We start from the raw sequence: 21,564 nt of genomic DNA on the forward strand, positions 1-21,564 counted from the left end.
AATTATTAAAGAGGGAAAATCACACCATAAAGGGATGCTATATGCACAGGGGAACTTTGGATATTAAGTGTGCTCTACAGGGGAATATTAAATCTTGCACTGTTACTGTATTAAAAACACTGAAGAGAAGAGATTAGGAAAGGATGAGAAAAAGGTAAATGCACTGAACCCCCCCCCCCCCCCCCAACCCCCCCCCCCCACACACACACACACAGTTTCAGGAGAGAGATACTCAGAGGAAGAATGGAAAGGAGGAGAGGGAGGGGCCCAAAGGACTGAGAGGAATAGAGACGGAGATCACAGGTCCCTCTTGATTCATCCTGATTACAAGGTTAGGTTAAGGTTAAATGACACGGGCAAGTCATGCTTCTTCTCTCCCCCTGTCTCCATTCCTTTCTCTCCCCCTCTGCTCATTTAAAGCGAGCAGGCACTCTTATTGGCTATGTGCTTCGGCCTGAAGTTATGTGAAGCTATTGTCAGGAGCGAGGTCTTTTTTTCTTTATTATTTTTTTTTTTTTACACACAGCTGCTTACTGCTAAATAGTGCCTTGTCCAGAAGGGGACAATCTGGGCCTCTAATTGCTGTCACTGAAGCCTAGATTCATTATGTGACTTTCCCATTAAAATGTGAGCATTAATTTGTATAATGAAATATCACCCTCTGCAGTGTGTTCATTAGCTCTGGCCCCACACTGTAGTGCCACAGTCGCACAATGTTAGCTACCTAGAAAACTGTGGTTAATTTTGCTAATGGATATTTTCCCACTCGATGTTCAAGAGGAAATTAATACTGTAACATTAGCTCTTTAACTTTTTGAGGAATTTAAATTCACTTCATTCCTTTCAAGCCGGTGTTAGTCACTCATTAATCTCCGCATTGCACCGCACAATGCCGCCTCGGCCAGCTCGGTAAGCAACTCTATTGTGTCAGTCACTTTGCATTAGGGTAACGAGAGCTCGGCTGTCATCTGTGAATTTCCTCGCATTGTCACCGGAGCACAGAGCAGATCTTCAGCCCCTGCAGAAGTCATCTCGTAGTGATAATGGAGCTGCTCCGATTAGCGCATAGGAATGATTTAAAGACCACATATTGGGGATGCATCAAGCCCCCCGCCCCCCCATGAGTGGAAGAGACACTATTAAATCTGTGCTTAAACAGGCCCATATCCAAGGATACATTCCTTTTGAAAAGACAACATCCTCACTAAACCTTCCAAGTTTTGCAGAAGAGTGGAGGAGGTGTGTGTGTGTGTGTGTGTGTGGGGGGGGGGGGGGGGGGGGGGGGTTGAGAACTTCTCTGGTGTTTCACTATATGTTGAAATATGAATGAATGAATGTAAAATATACAGAGGAGGAAATCAGATCGGTCTAGTGGTGTATTTCGTTAAATGTTTTGCAAAACACCAGGCCAAGGTGGAGGCCTGCACTTCCTTCATGATAAAATATGGCCCTCAGGGGTGTTCTTACTGCAGCATACTACTCAAAGCAGACATAACTCAGCTCTCTGACCTAACAGATATCAAATGGCTCCCAAAGTCATCACCAGCTACTGGAGTGCTGCAGGGATAGCACAGCCTGGTTGTGCTATTTAACTTAAGAAATCTAATTTTGTAAGTGTTACTGGATGTGTTAGCATGGTGCAGATTGAAGGTTTTCTCCTGGCCTCAGATCAATACGTGCTTTCATTGAGGAAACAAAAGGGGGCTCCTTATCATTTCAGCTCCCTGACAGACAAAGAGGAAACACAAGCAAATGAGAGCAGACTTTTTTAAACTGCTAAATAGGATTTGCAATTAGGTTCGGATCCAGCTCAGGTTAACTTTTCTGGACTCGATCCTCCACGTTCATGGACACAGCAGGTGTTTGTGACATCAAAAAGCTGCATTTCCATTGTCCAGAGAATTGTGTAATTTGACATTTGGAAAATAATTTTACTTTATCGAAACACTCCAATTTTGAAAAGGTTTTTGCTGCCAGGATGAGGTGTTTTGTTTGGCTGTTTTGTAATTAGTTTATTTCACAAAACTGCTATGGATATACCTTTTCGCATAACACAAGTCACATGATCAACAACGAGATGTTACTACTGCTGCAAAACATGAAGAAGAAGATAACAGGAAGTGGTAGGAGGATTATGTTTTTATGACACATGAACAAACTTATTCAAGTATGATTTCAATTATGTTTCTTATTTAATTGAAAAACACAATTGTGGAATTGTTTTGTTTTCCAACATTGGTCGAATATTGACAAAAATAATATATTTCTATATTATATATAGAAATATATATTTCTAACGGAAACGTAGCTGCGGACAAACTGTTCCACCTTTAATTTGACGTATACTTTGGGCATTTTAACTTAAAAAAAACAAATATTGTGGGATAAAACATACAAAAGTGCAAAAGGTTTCTAAAGGTTTTACGAAGGAGGCATTTTTTTATATTAGAAAAAACAGGCTTTTTAGCAAGAGTGTGAACCCTTTTATGATGCAGTATGTATTTCCATTGTGAGTATTCAGTTGAACTCTTAACCTTCTTAATCCTATTGAGGTGATCCAGGTAAGCTGTAGGTAAGGATCTTAATGCCTTGCTCAATAATGCTTTGGCCAGGCAAATGTAGGTTACTTAGTTCTCTCCATGCAAATGAGCCTGTTTGTAAATGCCCTGCAGGATGGTCAGGTAAAGTTTCTTCAATCTGGATTTTCAAGATTATCCAATGTTAAAACTCAATTACATAACAAAAGTATAACAAATTAAATCTTGTTCCAGCTTCTCAATTATTTTTTTCAGCATACACATTTTACCATTCTATATTTAAAAGACACAATATTCCATTACATGTTCATATAATATCAACTAGTGTACAATATTAAGCCTCGAGTCTTTAGTAATAACTAAAATATGTTAAGAACATCTAATTTGTAAGTCATTTCTGCGTCATAGGGAGACCTAGCAACAGTCTGGTACATATATCTAATGCTAAAAACTCAAATTTAGAAACTTAAATGTAAAGGTTATTATATGTTAAAAATATTACAATCTATGGCATCATGTATATCTATATGATATTTCAATATACTTTGTCAGGTATAAACATGCAGATGTGTATAGCAAGCTAAATGTCTTTAACAATATATTAAAACATTCCTGGCCGATCCTAAGCCTCACCATATCACCATATTCTCATATGCAAAAGTACAGCACCTTACAAAAGATCCTCCACCCTCAAATTATATTTTTCTACATTAAAACTACAAAACTTCAATTCATTTCATTTGAGCATTAGTGGGATGTAGAAGGAAAATGACATTTGGTTTGGCTTTTTTATTTCATCAAAATAAAACCAGGCATGTGTTTTTATTCATCCCACTGCAGTGTGTAAGACTTTGGGTTGTGTCTCTATCAGCTGGGTAATATCTGCAGATTAAAGTCTTTGTTAATTCTTTAGCACATGTGAATATGCTTTGATCTAAACCAGAGCCACATTGTCTTGTAATGGATTTCTTTCAGCAATTCCTCTTGCCTCTGTAAAAAAAAAAAAAAAAAAAAAAAAAGGAGTAGTACAAGCCTAACAGTAGTCCTGTTAAAACATTCTCCTACCTGAGCTGTGAGTCCCTGCAGCTCCTCCAGTGATGCTACGGGCCTCTTGGCTGCATTCCGACAAATCTGCTTCCCCAATCAGTTGAATTAGGTGGACCACCATTTTGGATAATTTGTGGTTGTCCCCAAATTATTTAATTTTTAAAACAGAATCTACTTGGACTGTGATCCTAGCTTATCTTTAGGTAGAAGAACTTTAGTTTTAGGGTTAAAGCACTGGTTGCTGTCCATGCAATCACTCTGAATGCAGACATAACTCCCCAGAGGGAATGTGTGAATACAGAGACCTGGCTGAGACACAGATTTACATTCACCAAAAATTCAAACTGGTACTGGTACGCAACTATGCAAATATGAACAAGGTGACTCTCAAAGACTTTAAAAAGCTTGATGAACTGAACTGCAAACAAAATCTATTACAATTGAAATAAAAATGTCATTTTTTTCAATACTTCTTTCTTTGAGTAAAGAAAGAAGTGGGCAACTTTTCATGGGGCAGAGAGTGTTAACAGTTTTGTGTCTAAAATTTAAAAAGATCCAACTGAATCATGTCCTTCATGTCAGGAAATAGAAACTATGTTCACATGTGTCTTGAATGTAAGTGACTCTCGCCATTGCTTATAGTGTTGGAAGATGTTTTTAAAATATGTGGAGTTTATTTGTCTCAAGTGGCTTTTATATTTGGTGCAGGCTATTCAAAAAAGTAAGCTGATAAGTGGAGATTGTTAAATTTTCTGATTGGATAAGCAAAAGTTTCCATTTATATTTGTAGAAGAAGTAAGATAAAGGGGAAAAAGTTGACACTATGTTTACTTTGATGGTTAAAGACATTAAGTTTCTGTTTTTTTCTGTGATGAATAATTTGAGTTTTTCATTCTGTGATGTTTTGACAATGTTGTGTATTCTGTGGTTTATAGACAGTTACTTTTTCACTCAATGTTTATGTGATTGTTTCTTAGGGTAAATTCTGATGTCATAATGTATATTCATTGAAAAATAAATGTGTTGTTAAAATCAAAATCTTTCTTTTGTTCTTTCCTTCTTCCTTTCTTTCCAGTTATTCATTACCAACAACGATTTCTTGTGTTCTCATTTGGAAAATATGGAATTGATTAATCTGCATCATATCCATCATGTAACAGGCCGTCCAATATGTGATTAGGCCAATATTCAGAACCCGATATGTCAATCTAACCCCATAAGAAATGTCAGTACAAGTAGCAATGTAAATTTTGCATGAAGTACAATAAATGTTTAATTGTGAAGGAAAGCGATCCACACCTGACACGATGCTAACCGTACTGACCTGTGTGTATCCGCAGGTGGACTTTGAGATGATGGGAGGTGCGGAAGGACTTCCCGCAGTAGGGGCAGTCCTTAGAGGACGATCCGATGCTCCGCTCCCTGACCTGGGATGGAGGCGGCTGCAGGCTCACCGCTGCCTTCGCCAAGTCTTCCCCAGCATCTGGAGTAAACACGGAGACAGCACAGGGAGGGGAGGGTGAATGGACGTTGTGCTGAGAGCCACTTCAAACCAACCCTCCTCACATCACATCACTTTTTATTGTGTCTTTGTCTGCCGTTCGTACGTCATTGTCCCTCCTTTACCGCGCTGAACGAGCAAACAGCACAAACGCATCAAACAGGCTCACGAGCCAAGCTTTTTTCCCTCCCTGACAGAACGCTGACGGTTCATAAACTTTTCTGGTTCTCTAGAAACACCAAGGCTCTGAGACGCCACCTTGCTTTAACCCAACCATCCACACACCCCCAACACTGACACCACACCCCTCTCTCCCACTGCTTTTCTTCCTTTTTTGCCCCCACAACCCTCACCATCACCATCAGTCCTATTAAGCATATGCTAAGTGGCAAAGAGAATTAAAACTGCTAAATAAGGCAGACAAAAAGAAAGCAGAATAAAAGATAGGGAGAGAGAGAGAGAGAGCGGTTTGGCTTTGTCAGCATCGCAGGATCTCCTTGCATCTCTTCCTGCGACCTGATTTTGACAGGAAGCTGTCAGAGATATGATAGGGTGATAACAGTTTTGACCCAGCCCTCCACCACTTCCTCCGCATGCCAAAAAACGATGATGCACAGTTTAGTGCAACAGCAGTCTGTTATCAACACAATCAGCCCCCGAATAGGAATCTAAAAGATGAGTGACGACAACCTGGGAATGTGTTGACAGCAGCATAATCTGAGGTGAGGGTGTCACCGTCAGATTGTACACACTGGCCTTGTACCCACGATAAGCAGTCTGTCATGTGCTGAATTTAAAGGGATGAGAACAAATAAAACCAACTTAAAAAGAAAATAGGAAAACATAGAAATTTGTTGTTGACATATTTCTTTGTCCGAAAGCTGTAAAATTAGAAATACGTTATCTGTTTAAGTTCTGTTTAATATGTTGTGATGGAAGTCAGAGTACATGAATAAAACCTGATACTGAATATTACTTTCAAAATTACAGATTTTAAAGGAACAATAAAATGTTGAACTGATTTTGGAGGGGTGGGGGGGGAGGTTGGAATTCTTTGTGAGTTCTTTGTCTATCCGTCCATTATGTCTAAGCAACTGATCTAAAAACAAAAGATCTGGATGCCACTACCCCACATATACAGATTTTGTACTCGCATTAAACAAAGTAAGAAGCCACAAAAATAATCTGTTTTCTTCTAAGATATTAAGAATATTTAAATTTTTGAAATTCTTTCATTTATCTTTGCATTTATCTACTTTGGCAGGACATGTCGTATCCAAATTGGAGAAGTTTTCATACATTTTCAAAGCCTATTGTAAGTAAATGTCACATAATGGGTCCAATAAATATTATCAAGCTGTGAAAATTCACTATAATTTCTTCTGATTTGTTCAAGGGATTTAATTTAAATTTAATCAATTTACCATATGCCATAGAAGTTAACAGGTCTGAATAGAAAAAAAAATGCAAATATGCCTTTATGCAATTTTTCAGACCACACAACTGAATTAAGTCACACATCGGATTGAAACGTTTGAATGACTATCCTAAGATTTTATTAAAAATACTCAATTAAAATGAGATGCAGCAAACAGTAAAGTGGATTGTTAACAAGATGAAGAGAAAGAGAAAGAAAACCAAACATTTCAGAGGGATAACATCTTAAAACAATTTGTTCAACATATTCATAGTGAAGCTGATTTTGTTGAGTTTTTCCTGACCTTTGTTATCACAAAAAGTTTGATGACGAACTTTTAAACTATGCTGATGCTTTCAATATTGTATTTATGGGACACACCAAGCACACTGTGCAGTCATAAAATATCTGCTAAAGGATTTTGGGTAGAAGTAAGGAAACGGTAACAAAACCAAAAAAAAGGGAGGGGCGGGGGGAGATAGAAAAAAAAAGAATCAAAATCGAACACAATGAGAAGCTTTTTTGAACAGACGCCCACACTTTTCTTTTCTGTCGCTCCCCACCCCCTTTTCACCCTCGTCTATCGCAGAGTCAAATAAGGTTTACAGAATAGAAAGACCCAAGTCAGCAAGTCTTCTTCCACGCTGACACTAAACACACAACTCCATCCACCCAGGCTGCTGTCAGCCTGAACGCCACTTATCACGACTGAAAGTGAAAGACGGCCTAAATATAAATGTGTGACAATGCACAGATACTAAATACCAGCTGCTTCTGTTTGGCTTGTGTGGCGTATTTGTGTACAATGAACAGACTGTAAAAGCACATGTAAAAACACGGATTAAGATTTAAATCTTATTTTCAGGGGACATTGGAGTCTGTCCGTTATTTTCGGTTTTATGGAAATGGCAAATATGATTTTCTTGTGGTATTTCTTTTTTAATCTAGTGATGATAAACGTGTTGACGTAAACAGAAGAAACAAAAACTTATGTGGCTGAAATATATTGAAGTAAAAAATTCTGTTAGAATAACTGGACTGCACTCAGACAGTTAATCATATCCACTGAATGATTGATTGATTGATTGATTGATTGATTGATTGATTGATTGATTGATTGATTGATTGATTGATTGATTGATTGATTGATTGATTGATTGATGTGTGACACTGTGCTAACAGACCAGCATTGTGCAATTTCTCAATAATAAATCGAAGTGAACAGAGGTCACATGGAGTTCCTCAAGGCAGCTTTTTCAGACCACATGTATTTTCAGTCTGTATGGTTCCCTGGCTCAGATGATGCACTACACATCTTACCATATCAATCCTGCTGAGACATAACTTTATACTTCTAAATCTCTCAGTACTAACACTTAGCAATGTTTAGTTTGAATGGTCCTTTGCTCTGGAACAAACTACCTAACAACATGAGCTTTAAAATCATTATTACCTGTGGTCAATTAGAACTAAAAAAAAATAATTCTTATAAAGGTTCATTCCTTCTTTATGTCAGCATATTTTAAAAATTGTCTTTTTAGTGTCCTTTGTGAATTTTAATGTTATTATGTTAGTATGTTTAATTTATAATGTAGTTCTCTTTAATTCTATTCCTTTATTTTGCTACACAAATAAGTGCATGATTCACATAAACCGTACTGGAAAATCTGAAAATATTTAACATATGACCATATTGCCCACATCCTCATGTATTAACAGCCATTTTGACTTAGACATGTTTAGAGCAGCGGCTGTACGTAAACAAATAATTAAATAAGAACAAATACAATTCCCCCAGTGCACCGTCCAGGACTCCACCATACTGTAGCCATAGACGCCTCTCAGAAACATATTTTGAGTGGTCTACTGTACAGATCCCTTTCTGGCAACAGTTCCCAGCATCGTGTAACAGACACTGGCCCACCTGCCCATCCCAGATGGGGTTTAAAATTAAAAAATCCAAAACACAGATTAGAAGCAGGGGCACACACTGGACCACACACACACACATACACACACACCATGCACACACACACACACGCCCACAAGAGCGCTTCTCTCTCTCTCTGGTTCTGTCACAAACACACAGACAAGCATGTCCTTGTGTGTCAGGGTTAATAGTGCTCCTGTAAGAGGAAGACACACTACTGAGAGGATGAGAGTGTGCTCTCCTGGCATATAACAGCCCTTCAATAATAAATGAGCTTCACACATAACCACACACCATCATACACGTGCACGTCTCCACACACACACACACACACACACTAATGCTACAAGAGAAAAAAAAACAAAAAGAAAGAGCAACACAAGTTTGGTTGCACTTCCTTTTGGTGAGTGTGTGAGCGCGCACGCAAGACGTGAGCGCCCATCATTCCTGGGCAGTAAGCCGGCCGTCCGGCATGCACGTCTTTAATCAGTTGACTGATCCGTAGCTTTAACGTGGCCGTTCCAATTACTGTAAAAGTCATCCTGCTCCATATAACCACAAATATTGACACTTTATTGCACAACACTTTTATGACATTTTGAAGGTCACACTGTATATTAGGCATCATCGTTCACAGCGGGGTGTGTGATGCAGGGAGAGAGAGCGTCAAATCTGTTGACACCCAGCTGTAACTACTCTCTGATTATTGATTTTCACTTGCTTTCTCCCCCCTTTATTTATGCAAAGGTTTGCTGCAGCAGACACAACATTACAGTGACTGTCACCAGCGAGAGGGGCCCACAACTACCGATCTTTAATTTTACATTGTTCACTTCGGAAAACCTCACACTCTTTACTTTTCTTCAACTTTATATTGAAAAGAAATAAAAAAGCAGTGTGAAGCCATTAAAATACAAAGAGACAAGTTAACAGCTTTAATCCCCGCAAGACAAATGGACAATTAGACTTTGGGTGTCCAAAGTCTGGCCCTGGTGCCATTTGAGGCCCCTGACTGCAACCCAAAACTCAAACGAATTTATCCTCCTGGCCCAGCTAGTTGACGCAGATTTATTTTTTGCTTTTTCTTGGGGAAGAAAGATGGAAGATAAGTTGAAATATTATTAAAATACAAAACATTTATATATTAAATAACCAAGTTTTTGCATTTTCTAGCAAAGACAGTAGAAAAAATAGATTAACCCAAATCCCAACGTTATTGCGCCGAAATGGTTACATTTTTGCTAAAATCGGATAAATATTTCTTTTAACAGGCCTTATCAGCAAAATCCTTAAGTTTTATCAATACAATGTCTCTTTCTAACCCTGATGTCCTTCTGGCCCCTGAAACAGACCAAGAATTTAACTTTATGTACTTATATTTTAAATTCAGCATCTATAAGTTCTCACTCATCTAAATCTCTTTAAAATCTCCAAATGTCAAAACTTCCTGCTGAGTAGCTGTTATATGTGTCAGCTGGGGCTTTTTTAAGCCTTTGCTTCAACAAAAAAACCACGTCTCGATGAAAAATAGAAAATATAAAAAATGTCTTTAAATTTAATATTGAAGCCGCTTTTCTTACAAAAAAATAAAAAGCTTAAACCCATTGAATGAGTTTTTATTTATTATCTATAAAGCGCTCTCTTCCCTCTACCACAGGAAGAAGGAAAAGAAGAAGAAAAAAAAAAAAACATGACAAATGCCAAACTGTGACTGTGCTAGTACAAGAGTAGCACAGAGGGGGGAACAAAAAAGAAAAAAAATATACATGTATAATTTAGCTGTATCTGATCTGAGACCAGCTCCTCTCCCCTCTGTCTTTACCAGTGTCACGGCGTCGTAATGGAACATGCCAGAACAAAGGCTCTGAGATCAGATTGGAGCAGAGTTGAGCAGGCCATCTGGGAGGCAGGCTGAGTATCAGTCACTCTGCCTGCTGTCTGCTGCACTCACACTCGTGAACACACACTTCCCCTCTGACTAAACGCGCTGGCGCTAGTGTGCAAAACAGGAGCGTGCGCGCGGAACACCTCGCTCCCCGCTGACCTCGAGTCGCCGGAATCTCAGAGGCTTCGCCTGGCAGCTGACTGACTGACGCACGCTTAAATCGACGCGGATCTTCACGCGCGTCCGTGTTCCTGCGGGTAGGGCCGGGCTGCATCCTCCTTTTTTTCCGGCGGCCACACCCTGTTCCCATTAACATGAAAAAAAAAAAAAACAACAGAACATCAACAAAAATCTCAAATGCAACCGACAACACTGAGTGCGTGCATGGTGCCAGGGATGCAGGTCGGTTGGTGGCGGCCAATGGCAGGGCGGGGTTGCCAGTTCCTTAATGGTGCTCTTTCAATCACACTTTGCACTCTAAACACTCTGTGGTTTTGATTAGCGTGATATCACTTTCAGGAAATAAAACATGGGGGTAAAAAGCACATCAGTCATAAAAACACAAGATGTTTTTGCTTTTTGCTCGGCCATTATTCTAATGTGTCACATGACTCCGGTCGGAGCCCATCGCCTTTCTCTGCAGCCAAATAAGTGATTGGGGAGGGTGGGAACGCGGGGGTAGAGGGGTAAGAGGGCGTGTGTTTGTGTGTGTGCGTGCACAGTGGAAGGGTGGCGGAAACAGTTTGAAAAGGGGGAAAAGATATTAAGAGAGATTGGGTGAGCGGGAGGGTGCTAGGGGAGAGAGAAAGAGTAAAACGTGATGACATCATTTGAAAGGCATTAGGCTTTTAAAAATGTGCCCGGGGGGACTTGATTTCCTTACACCAGAGCAACAAAACACCATCCGGCCTGATGCTTGCTTGTGCTCCCTCTCTCTCTCTCTCTCTCTCTCCCCTAACGCTCCCTACGCCACACACACAAACACACACACACCTCCCAGCACCCCTTCCCTTCATTCTGTTTCTTTTTTTTTTTTTTGATTTGGACCGGTGCCATCTTTGTGAGCGTCTGGTTCATGCAAGTTAATCAATTTGAGGTTTAGTTACACTGCTGATGCTAGCATTCCAGCCACTGCGAGAACACAATCTGAACTTGCAGAATTTATTAACCAAACACCAATTATCATTAAACACCGCTGCATTATCCCCCTTCCTTTTACCACCTGACAAGGACTACTAAATGAAATTTTAGATTAAAGTTACTCGCCTCTTGATTTATGGGTACCGAGGAGGCCCTAATGCGAGGGTCTCCATAATGTGCAGATGCAACTTTATTTATTAATTTAATTATTTCATTTATTTCTTTATTCTCTATAGGAATTCTCCAGAGGATTAAATAAGTCTCAGAGGTATTACTACAGCAAGCAGGTCTAAATGAAGAACAGCAGCACGAGAAGAGAAATAAATAAATAAATAAATAAAAATGGCGGGATAAGGGGGGCAACAACCACAAAAGCGCATTTACGCTCTAAATTATACGCCGCCTCACCTCATACTTGTTGTTTCCTTACTGACCCTTCCTGGCAGCAGAAGTAAGACCAAGTAAAACATGAGAGCCAAAAAAAAAAGAAAAAAGATGGAAAAAAGAGAAAAAAAATAAGGCGAACGCCAGTTTTTGTTTACCCCCGCAATGTTTGTGAGATTAAAACAGCAGCAGAATGTGTTTCATATAAGGCGGTGGGGTAAACAGGGGCACCAGATGTTCTTTGATGTTAATAATGGCATTTATTATTAATATTAATTAGACCGCATTCAGCAATACATTTGGGCCATTTCCAAGTCAATTAAGCAAAATGGCATTCGGGAGATGTTGAAACGACATTTTAAGGCAGGTGTTCGGCGGTCCCCTAATAAAACATTTCTCCAGCTCCTGAAAAAAAAACAAAAAAAAAAAACAGCCCATTTCCAAGACGGATTTTTTATTTTATTTTTTCTTTGTTTACTCTTCAGCAGCATTTCTCTCTTCTCTCATGAATGCAACACTTGCAGCTGTATCTCCAAAACAACATATTGAAGGTCGCAGCTAGACGCAGAATGCTTTATCTAATTAAAGTATATAATATCTGCTGATTGTGATGATGGAACACACAAGCAGGGGTTAGAGCGTACGGAAAGCTACAGCGGAGAGGATGGGAGGAGAAGAATTCTTTCAGGATTAAGAGCTTCAAGAGGGATTCTTAAGACAAAACCAAACAAGTTCACCTTATCAGAGATATTTTAACAGAGTTCCTTAATGGTTCAATCTGTGCAGCTAAGCTAACTAAGATGCAGAGATTTATCACTGCTTGTAGATACCAGTTCTACCAAATCTAATTAGACAACACAAGCCAGAGGCCTCACACCAGGGGATGTCTTTTCTTCACAATCAAAAATAATCCTTGGCAATACGACTAAAAAAAACACACACCAAAGCTGCATTCAGTTTCATCTAGACCTCTGAAAAGGTTCCTGCCACACCTCTCAGATTGTGTGTGCCTACACCGATGTGTGTGCATGCACGTGTGTGTGTGCTGCTTTTGGCAACAGGCCCCTATTTTTTTTTTTTTTTTTTAGCTGGTGGAGGCAGCAGCCTTACAATGGTACATTAACAATCTGTGCGTTCATTTATCAGTGTGTGCGATTTGGACTCGCCGTTCATGGCGCACTGCACTTTTCATGGCTGAAAATTAATGAACAAGCCTCCCCTCGCAACAAACATGCACCTGTGCTGCAGAGATGCTAATCACAAACATTTATATTTATTAGTGAACACCCGCGCTAAAGGCTGCGGTTGTAAATGGGGAGGGAGAGAAAGAGAGGATGGATGCTGAAGAAAGAAACACAGGGATTATCAGTTCTCCTTTTTTCTGTTTTAAATGGATCGTAAAGGGCAGAGAGGTTCTCCGCAACAGCTTTAGAGCCGCACTTGGTTTGTAAAAAAAAAAAAAGGAGGAATAATCCTAGCCTGGAACCTGGCGGAAATTGTGAAGTGAGCCTTTTTTTTCTTCCTCTTTTTCCTTTTAAATATGCATTCTTTTCTCCACTCTCTTGCCACTTCTCTCTTCACCCACCACCACCCCCCGGCCGACAGAAGGTGGCTCTCTCCTTCAGTTAAAGGGCTATGCCTCTGCCCAGCTAGGAGAAGAGGAATGGTGCCATAAGTTTCTCCCTGGCACTGGCCCACCTTTGTTTTCCACCCCTACTCAAGTCTGTTTCAGGCTTCAAAGAGCATTGGAAAAAGAAACACACACACACACACACGCAGAGTCACACATCCATGCTCATAGAAACGTCTGAGGGAGCACTGATGTCTCACTAACTTTATCATTCTAGCAGGGTGATCATAGCCCCGTTGAGAGGCTGTGGATGATGCTTGAGGGTCTGTGAGCGTTGGAGTGCTTGTGAGGTACTTACTTGTTTGTATGTGTGTGCATTGTCCACCACTGCTTGCATGTATGCATGAGACCAAGAGTCGGCAGATGGGGACAGAGGTAGGTGTCTTTTAGGACATGAAGACAAAAGCAATTACTAGTGTGTAGGGGTGTGTGTTTGCGCACACACACACACAATTGGTGTGCGCATTTGTGTGTGTAATGCTATAATAATCAGGGTGTATATTCATCATGTCCCCTCTCAGTCTGTGTTGGCAGGAAGTGGTGTGGTTACCATTAGTGAAGGATGACTAGCTTGCTGCCTCGCTTACCAGGGTACGGCTGGATTGCTGTTTGCAGGGTCGTGCCAGGAGAGGAGAGGAGAGGAGAGCATTAGGGATGAGAAAAGTTAAAAGCATAAACAGAAAGAGCAAATGGAAGGGAAGAGCCCCTTTGAGAGGACGTATGGAGTTACAAGGATGTTTAAGAAGGAAAAATAGAAGAAAATATGAAAGAGCAGTGAGGAGCTCCGAATATGCGATGGAGAAGTTTAAGGAATAGGAATCCCAAAAAAAAGGCAGCAGTGTGCACACCTAAAAATGACAAGCACCCTGTTGCACTGTCTCTTTAACGCTGAATTAAATAGAACTCCTCCCTTAGCAGCCATTGATTTCCTATTCATTCCTGAGCGTGCTAACTCAACAGCAAGCACAATAGGCCAATCATCAAACTCAGCTACAGTCCCACCATTTCTATCCCACCCTTAATCCATCTGGCACTGGTCAGAGTCTATACTGTACAGGGCATCAATGCTCTGCACACCACAGCCATTAGTGGTGTTACTCTCGGTCAATGAAAATGAATCAATTAGGCCTCATTAAGGATGCATATTAAGGTGGAGTAATTATCTGGTGAGGGATGTAGCTACAGCAATCGATAGCTCGGGAGCATAAATGTACTCTTAAAGACATATATTACTACAGGAGATGAAGACTTTTTACAAGGTCTCTTCGGAGAGGGAATTCCACGGTGGGTAAATCCATGTCATGGATACACACACTGCGTGATTGTTTGTGTGTGTGAGTCAGACGGGCTGCAGCCCAGGCCGGCTGTAAATCCACAGACCCGGGACGTGTCCTGTTTCCTCTGCTATGAGCTTGCCCAGTGTCTCAGAAAATGAAGTGAGACGATTTATGTTGGGGCTGGAAGCATCCCTCCACCAGTGTGTATGACTCAATCGCCACATACACACACACACACACACACACACACACACACACACACACACACACACACAGGGAGGAACACCACTGCTAAATGTACCACTGGTGCAGAAAAGAGGTTTTTATTTTTTTTTTAATGATTAAATGCATTAGGCTCCTGATTAGGTGATACTGGAGCAATTCTGTCAATCTTTCTAGAAACTGTCATACCTCTCTAACCTTTTCACATATTCACTTTTCAACCAAATACTTTGGGGAGATTTTATGTGATACAATACAAAGTATCATATTATTACTGTAAACAAAAAGCTACATCTGAATAGTGTGGCATGTATTTATGTGGTCATTTGGGGTGTGTCTCTACTAGCTGAGCACATCTGGAGACTGAAATGTTTGACCATTCTTCTGTCAAATTTGATTAAGGAGATTTGTGAACAAAACATCCCAGTCTTGCCACAAATCTTTTGTTTAATTTAGGTCTGGATTTGACTAGGCTATTCTAACGCATGGATTTGATTTGGTCTTAGCCATTCTATTTGTAGATCTGGCTGCAAGCTTATGGTTGTTGTTCTGTTGGAAGGGGAAGCGCCACCTCACGCCCAACATGTATGGAAAAGGACCAAAGCAACAAAAACCTTTATTCTGAAGGGATACCGTGTAACTAGATTAGCAGTTTGCTACATTTGAATAAATTATCCCTAAAGGTATGTGGACTTCCCGCTAAAGTGGAACTCAAAGCTCAACTGACACCAAACGTGGTACAGATGTTTCCACCCCAAAAACAAACACTTAAAGTGAAGAAGTATTTGATGGATTTTACTTTAGCGACAATTTGCTAGTATCACCTATTTATTTTTTTATGTACGTTTTACTATTGTCTGCTGAAATGTGGATCCAAAACTCTGCCCATGTCTGAACAAGTGATTACGATTGTTGTCAGGCTCTCTTGGGAACTCAAATACACTTTTACAGATTTTACACAATTTTGTTATAGATGGTACAAATTCTCTCACACCGTCTTGTTACATGACACTGTATACAATTGACATTTTTATTTGGTCACACTTGTAAGTGGGAAGGTGCTGAAGTAGAGGTGTTACACTCAGAATTACCATGCTAGAGAGTTCAGTCACCGTCCCCCTACCTACTCTACCTAGCAAGTGCGGAAGGTTCTGATATTGTCACATAGATTGCACAAAGCAACAGGGAGTCAATGTGTTATTTCATTTTCTAATATGAATTTGAAATTTTAGTACACAGCCACAAAATGTAGCAAATCTCACATAATCTCGTACCGTTGATTGTTTTATGAGATGATGTGAGCCTCTGTTTTTAGCAAAGGAAGCTGCGTTTTTAAATGCTACTCTCTCATTCACTGACTCTCCACATCCATAACACACACATTTGCATGCACACGCCAACACACACATGCACACACACCCACACACAATCCCATGCATAACGCCTATTAAAGAGCACGCTTTGTCCCAGTCGCATAATTTTAATTTGTTATGAAGGTCATTGACAGCAAGTAATAATCACCATTGGGGATCTAACAATTTGCCATTTTGGAACATTGAGGCACTGATGACTCAACTATTAATAGACTCAAGCCCCCCCACCCCACTTTCACCCTACTGTCTATATCCCCTGTCTTTGTAAATGGATAAAATGCACAATATATTTCACAAGGAAACAATACACAAACACCAGAACATTTAGAGAACATTTAAGTTCATTCCACATAGTGTCTGCTGTCTCTTAAATTTGTATATATGCTCACAGAATACTAAAAGAACCGTCCAGTACCTAAAACACAACCTTCCAGAACCTGCTGCGAGTCTTGGGCTGCCAATCACCAACACCCCGATGCCACCTCCCACTTCCCCCAATGCCATACACACACACGCACACACACCCTACCATCACCACCCTTTAGAGACAAGGGTCCAGAAAGACACAATGACAAGTTTTATTTTAGCCCAACTCATTTACTCTGTGCTCCAATATCACCCAAGCCCCCTCCGACAAATGCATGTAGCATTTGTCGCCAAACAAACAAGTCCAAGCTTAAGCTATTTTTATCAAGTGTACGAGCGTTAGTTCTTGTTAGGAGTTTGTCAGTGTTTGGGGCGAATGAAATTGGAGCAGGAATCCTTTATCTTACGGAGGCTCAACAACTCAAGACTAATTGCAAATTAATCTGGATCGGGATATCTGCACTGAGAGGGGCTCAATGAGAACTCGTGGCGAGTTAGACGAACTAGTTGTTATGTATTTATGGCGGAGCGTTGTGCATGCAGAAGCAGAGGAAGGCCGGAGATGGAGGCAGCCAAAACCCAAAAGACAGAGTAGCACATAATTGCCTGCTTTTCTACATCCAAGCAGCCATATCAAGGCTGGAGGATTGTGGATATTAATAATTTATCATCAGCTTGATAGCACAGAGCATGATGAAGTTTTTATTGGTGAAAGTTTGGTGTGGCTGTTTTAGGTTTCTCCTTGTGGGTTGAACACAATCACTGCACTTGTGGAGAAGGTCGAGTGTCTTTTTGTTATGCACTAAATACTACAAAGCTGAAATAAATAACTTTCTTCATCAAGTCCTGATGATTTCAGTATAACAACAAGCCAGGGTCAGATCTTCTATAGAAATGAACATGCTAGAAAGGTAGTAGGAGCCCATAGTATGGCACTTCTGCATGTTTTGAGACAGGCTGCTATCTTCCAGTCCTATATCTTTCTGCTGTGGCTATGGAAAGCATGACTACTATCAGAAGTGATTTCCAACACTTGATTGTGAAATGATCTCTGGACTGGACTGAAAATCTGACTTGAGACCATGCTGGATGGTAGTTAAGTTCCTGCTGAGGAAATGGGCTTTGATTTGCTGTCTGGTAGCCAGGGTATGTCGCTCTCAATTACTCACTCTGTCTCTACAGCTAGTGTACTCTGTTCTCCCCCAAGTCCTATGGTGGGGAACCTCTGGGCACCTTGACTGTCGTTTAACTGCTTGTGGCATGAAGCAGCTGAGGAAATTGGTCATTAAATCCAACGAGCTAGGACCAAACCCCCAGTGCCCCAGATCTGTTACCAATCAGATAGCCCTCTTTTACAGCGGTGACGGAAAGGAATCTAACAGCCTGAAGCACACATTAGGTCGCCTCAGCTCAACGCCGCTATTAGCAGTTACTGTAACAATGGCTGAGAAATTTATTCAACTTTAAACATATCTCAGCAGCTGGAGCAGCCCTGTCCCCAGAGAGTGTGGATAATTTCTTCCTCACTTGTTTCAAGAACAGCTCCTAAATATACCGTAATGCACCTGTAAAGAATGTAGGCTATACAGAGCTGAAATAAATTGTCATTAAATTAGACTTATACACTGGTAATATCTACTGGACCACACTTAAAATCGATAAAGTTACCATCTAGATTCCAGAACAGGGCAAGAAATGCAGGAAGACATGGTCAGTAAGGATGTCACTCTGGTTAATTATTGTAATCACTCACTTTATCTGTTAAAACTTGTCAGCAAAGACAATTTAACCATTAATGATTAATAATTGTGTAAAGTTACCAATTTTTATTTGTCTACAGACTGATATATTTCTGTGTAATAAAGTTTTAGTTGTTTTACTTCAAAAACAAAAAGTAGTTTGGTGTTAAGGAACACTAACAGCAGTTTTGTTTCGTTTAATTGAACTCTAGTTCATTTGCCTAGAAAGTCTAGTTTGTGTGGGGAGGTGTGAATGCGTACTCAAATTCTCAAAAAATCAAACTGTGGGCTGCCAACAAATGAAGTGATGACTGGTGAGGTTTGAATGCTATTTAAATTCCAAGGAGACCCCACACCACTCCAAAAGCATAAATACAACCAAAATAAATGTGTGTCTATTGGATTTTTGTGTACATTCCATGTAAAAGTAAGTTGTGCACAGTGTCTTCTTCAGAGGTTCTTGTGTCATTTCCTTCAGTGGTTCTTCAGTGGGTGAACAAGGTTTATCAAATGGTTTGGTAGGTGCAGTGCAGTTTAAAAGAGATGCACACTGGATGAAAATGTTGCAAATGTAGCAATTCTGGTCCCCAGCTGTACCAAGTCTACCAGACTATCAGGTGTGAAAACATCCTAAATGACCAGCTGATCTGTCAAAGATGTATCACTGCCCTTTGCTCATTGACTGTTGGAGATGAAGACCGGCTCTCCAACAGCCCTGAAGGCTCATCTGGGTATAGACGATGGATGGGTAGGTGGAACTTAGAGGTAAAGTGTGAGTTCTAAGGTAAGATGGACAGAGGTATTCAAGTCACTGTTAACAAAAAGCAATTGGAACTGCGCTCAACAAGCTGGTGAAATACTTAATATAAATGTCCTAAAGAGTTGAGATAATGCATGACTGAAATCTGATTGAATTGTATCAAAGCGTCTGGTGTCATCATATTTTTAGTGGTCTGCTTAATACATATTTTTCAAATTCTCCTACACAAAAAGGACAGTGAAGTCCACACAGGTGGGCACATGCCTCTCTAAGAGAACTATCAACCCTGTGGCTGATTGAAAGTATATTACCAAAGTGAGTTATTAAAAATGATGGAAAAAGCAGTATGTTTTTACTAATATGGGAAATGAGTTGGAGAGAAATCTTTTGTCCAACAAGGCAACATTTTTTTTATATTAGTTAAATAAATGGCTGTTACCTAATTTAAATGTTCCAAAGGTGCGGGTGTTTTGTAACCAAGGTCAGGGAGAATATGAGAGGGAGGGGTAATTGTATTCCTAGGTCTGAACCTTATTAGAGAAAAATGATAAAACTTGTCTATCAACAGAGGGCTTAATGTAAAGTGGGGGAGGGCTTACCATGTGGAAAATGATACCAGAGGAGCCAATGTAGTCATTTTAATGTTTAACAGCATAAGATGAGAAAAATTTATTTAGATTATAGTTTTTATTTACTTTAGCATTCAGAACTCTAAGAAAGAAATGCTTATTAGTAAAAACAAAAACTAGCTCACTCAAGCTGTGTTCTATAGAGAGATTCTTTTTTTTTTTATTATTGCTGATATTTTGTTTTTCGTCAACAGTTTTCATAAAATAAATTGCATCCTTGTGTGCAACGTTAGAATCTGACAGGTACTTTTTGTAAAAAATAAAGATGTCTGTATTCAGTTTGTAAAAGTTGCTTGTTGGTGTCATACCTATGACAAAAAATGTTTCCTGTTGCTTTCTTTAGGAGATGACCTAGAAAAGATGAGCCATTTAGCAACTTCACTTACTCAGATATTTAATGTCTTCTCCAGATATGAGGGTAACTTGTTCACAGAATCGCCAAAAGAAGCTAAGGTTTATCTAGTTAGTTGCTGTAAGGTTTAGACCAGTGGTGCCCAAAATGGGTCCTGGAGGGCCGACATCCTGCATGTTTTAGTTCTCTTCCTGGTTTAACACACCTGGATCCAATAATGGCTCATGAGAAGGCCTAAGAAGAACATTGACAAGCTGAAAAGGTTGTTATTACCATTATACATTATCCAACGAGCCATTATACAATTAAAACGTGCAGGATGCCGGCCCTCCAGGACCCACTATGGTTTAGGTGGTAGGATGCTTTGGACAGTAGATGGTATCAATCATGTGTCTGCAGAGGCAGCGACTAGTTAAAGATACACCTCAGCATTCTCATAGTTTTTTCAACACTTGACAAAAACAGCCAATCGACCAAAAAAGTGATGCTTTGAAATTGAAGTCGTAAAATCTCTCTATGTCTTTCTGCATGGAGTTTGCATGTTCTCCCTGTGCATGCATGGGTTCTCTCCGGGTACTCCGGCTTCCTCCCACAGTCCAAAAACATGACTGTTAGGTTAATTGGTCTCTCTAAATTCTCCCAAGGTGTGAGTGTGTGTGTGCATGGTTGTGTCCTGTCTGTTTCTGTGTTGCACTGCGACAGACTGGTGACCTGTCCAGGGTGACCCCGCCTCTTGCCCGGAACGTTAGCTGGAGATAGACACCAGCACCTCCCGGCCCTACTAAGGGACAAGGGTGTTAGAAAATGGATGGATGGATGGATGGATGGATGGATGGATGGATGGATGGATGGATGGATGGATGGATGGATGGATGGATGGATGGATGGATGGATGGATGGATGGATGGATGGATGGAAAATCTCTGTATAGTAAGAATATCTCAGAAAATATTACTCCATGTCATTCATAAAGTACAGTATAACTTATTTCATACATTCATTTAACTGCATGGTTTGCCTTGAAGGACTCATGGAAATTAAATCTTAGGTTGTTTAGATAAATAAAATACATGGAAATGTGGATAAAAAAGTTTAAAAGTTTACTTGACATTACATATGATGGTAATTACAGAATAAATGTAAATTAATTTACACATATTTCTACTCGCCTTCTGATGTACTGACAACCTGTCCAGGATGAACTCCTCCTACAATCTAAAGTTAGGTCAAAAGGTCACCATGCAACCCATATCCCAAAGTCCATAACCCATAACAACCATTATGGAATGAAGAACAAGTTCATCGTAATCAAAAGCTACTTTGAGTCTGGTGAGATCTAATTAGATCATAAGATATTGAAATGTCTGAGTGAAGT

At 40.1% G+C, this 21,564-nt stretch overlaps 1 protein-coding gene across 8 annotated transcripts in view; it reads right to left on the minus strand.

Annotated features, from left to right (window-relative positions):
* znf536 (zinc finger protein 536) overlaps positions 1-21,564 on the minus strand; it is a 237,311-nt gene that overhangs the window by 62,399 nt on the left and 153,348 nt on the right. For all 8 annotated transcript variants that reach the window (XM_023332538.1, XM_023332539.1, XM_014470109.2 and 5 more), the window contains one exon: positions 4,909-5,067. In XM_023332538.1, coding sequence (XP_023188306.1) covers positions 4,909-5,067 — 159 coding nt within the window. The remainder of the gene's footprint in view (positions 1-4,908; positions 5,068-21,564) is intronic.

The sequence above is a fragment of the Xiphophorus maculatus genome, chromosome 4, assembly GCF_002775205.1.
Source record: "Xiphophorus maculatus strain JP 163 A chromosome 4, X_maculatus-5.0-male, whole genome shotgun sequence".
Taxonomy (NCBI): domain Eukaryota; kingdom Metazoa; phylum Chordata; class Actinopteri; order Cyprinodontiformes; family Poeciliidae; genus Xiphophorus; species Xiphophorus maculatus.